General features: G+C 35.0%; 1 protein-coding gene across 8 annotated transcripts in view; it reads left to right on the top strand.

Moving 5' to 3' along the window:
* The window catches only part of EBF3 (EBF transcription factor 3), a 230,632-nt gene that overhangs the window by 205,571 nt on the left and 22,561 nt on the right, over positions 1 to 2,500 (top strand). For all 8 annotated transcript variants that reach the window (XM_089510158.1, XM_089510161.1, XM_089510159.1 and 5 more), the window contains one exon: positions 76 to 164. In XM_089510158.1, coding sequence (XP_089366284.1) covers positions 76 to 164 — 89 coding nt within the window. The remainder of the gene's footprint in view (positions 1 to 75; positions 165 to 2,500) is intronic.

Raw genomic sequence — 2,500 nt, 5'->3', positions numbered from 1 at the left:
ATGTCAGAGTTTTCTTTCCATATGTTTGCTAATGCCTAACAGATAGACTGACACATTGTTGTTTGTATATTTCAGCTCTTAATGAACCAACAATAGATTATGGATTCCAGAGGTTGCAGAAAGTCATTCCACGGCATCCAGGTGATCCAGAACGGTTACCGAAGGTTAGTAAAGTATCTGTGAGTTTCAGTTTGTTGCCTACCCTTTCAACATATCAAAGGTATAAAACTTCACATTGCTGATCATTGTCAAAATAAAGAGGAATAAAAAAGTAAATATTCTATCCATCTATCTATCTATCTATCTATCTATCTATCTATCTATCTACATACACTTTCCATTACACACACATATTCTCTTCTACAATATATATATGCCTTTCAGTTTGTAAATGCTCCAACAACTTAATTCATTTATGTTGCCAAAATTAGAATATAAATATATATAAACAATATATACTGGGTAGTTTTATTAAAGAGAAAGGAATGCATTTTCTGATACAAATATTTTGGATTCTACAAGAGGGACATAAAACTTCCTGCGTAATGAAATAGTTCAATTAAACATTTTCCACTCCAGTAGCTTGTAGTGATTTCAATCTAAGCAGCCCCACTCTGATCTGTGATTATTTGACTCTTGTTTTCCTTTCATTTTCTAAAGCTCGATTCAGTTTAATCTTTTGTTTACAAAGCTTTTGTTATAAGTCCCTGACTTAGCAGGCTAACAAATGAAGTCCACATATTAATATCTAGAGGGACTTTTCATTTAAATTCAACAAAGACAAAAGCTGCCTGTGTTGTTTATGCACATGACATATCACAGAAATTTCATTTTGATGTAAAACATTAAAGATAAGTCATGCTTATAATTTCCCCCCTTTTCTTTGATATAGTTTTGTCTGTTTTTCCTGTTATTGCAATCTCTGATTTTTCAAGGCAATCTTGAAAATAAATGAAAAAAATACATCCATATCATCACGACTGATTATTTTATGTGCTCTTCCTGTGTACACAAGTCTTGACCACCTCTGAATTTTATTAACAAAATAAAAACCTTTGAGACATTACCCTTTTAATGCTCAGCATGAATATAAGTAATATCATTTGCATCCTCTTTTAATTTGTGAACATGATAGCAATTCATATCAGACTGTCACTGTTAAAATAAGGGTATGTTGTGTTTGTGCAAAAGTATGGGTGAATGTGTGAATGTGTGTATGAGTGTGAGTGTGTATACTGAACTTACATTCCATGATCCATCTTGGGGATACTACATGCATGGAAGCAGCCTTCCATATCCATATGCAGGGTCAATGAATGGATGGATGGATAGGGAACTGTGAATGCAAAGATGTCACATTCATGGCTCCCTTACTCATGCAACAGTCAGTGTTATACGGCTGAGGCCTTTTAAAAATACTAAAATCCCAGTATTATTATTGTTATTCTTCCCATTATTCTTTTTAAAATACCCTTTCCTGACAATCTGCTGTCTAGAAATTTCAACAGATTCCATTCCTCTACACTTGGATATGCCCCTCTTCCCCTTTGCCATCAAACAGAGATATTTTGAAAGGTTCTTAATTGTTCCACATACAATATTCTATATCAGGAGGAGTGGATTTTATTAGTGACATTTAAGTGTAAACAGAACTAAGTTTTACCCCCACAAAGGACTATATCAAAATTCACAGAAGCTTTCAGTTCCAGAATTTTACTGTCGGTGTTAGTATGTCTATGAATATAATCACTGCCACCTGACATGATATGTGGGGCTATGCATTACATACCCCTGTACTCCAAAAGGTATACTGTATATACTCGACTCTAAGTCTACCTCATGTATAAGTCGAGAGCAGTTTCGGGGCCAAAGTCATGGATTTTGATACAATCCGTGGATAGGTCAAAGGTATGGGGCATGTAACAAAGGATGTAAAGGATGAAACGAAGGAAAACAATGCCAAAGAACTTTCAAAACATCAGCAGTTATAACTGTTTATGGTGACATTAAAGGCTGGATGGATGAGAGAGAGTAGAGGGTGGTCAGTGCTTCCAATACAGATTATATTTTTGCCTTTCACAAGAGGATCTTTTTGGATAAGAGTTAAAGTACAGTACTTACATTGGCCCATAGATAAATTGACTCAAGTTTTTTGGGGACAGTTTTTTGACTAAAATTTCTAGATTTATACATGAGTATATACTGTAATGAAAATTATTCTGTAAATATCATTCGCCAGCATTCTAGGAAGGGTGACTGGGGGAAGAAAGATTTCCATGTGCTATCCTAGATTTGCATCCTTGCATGTAAATGATATTTTGTGCAGGTGATATCCAGCATTTGGGTATGCACACATGGAATATTTCTACACTATGGGTGATGGGATACATATTCATTGCTTTTACAGTGATACATAGTAATTAACACCTGCTTGGCCTGGGTGGAATAGTATGATTCCAGGCATGTGCCCCCCAACAGGTGATTAATGTTAGTGCTAATA

The sequence above is a fragment of the Sceloporus occidentalis genome, unplaced genomic scaffold (genome assembly GCF_023333645.1).
Source record: "Sceloporus occidentalis isolate IW3139 unplaced genomic scaffold, rSceOcc1.0.p SCAF_2, whole genome shotgun sequence".
NCBI lineage: Eukaryota > Metazoa > Chordata > Lepidosauria > Squamata > Phrynosomatidae > Sceloporus > Sceloporus occidentalis.
The sequence above is the reverse complement of the archived record's forward strand: the minus strand, read 5'-3'. Positions and strand labels throughout refer to the sequence as shown.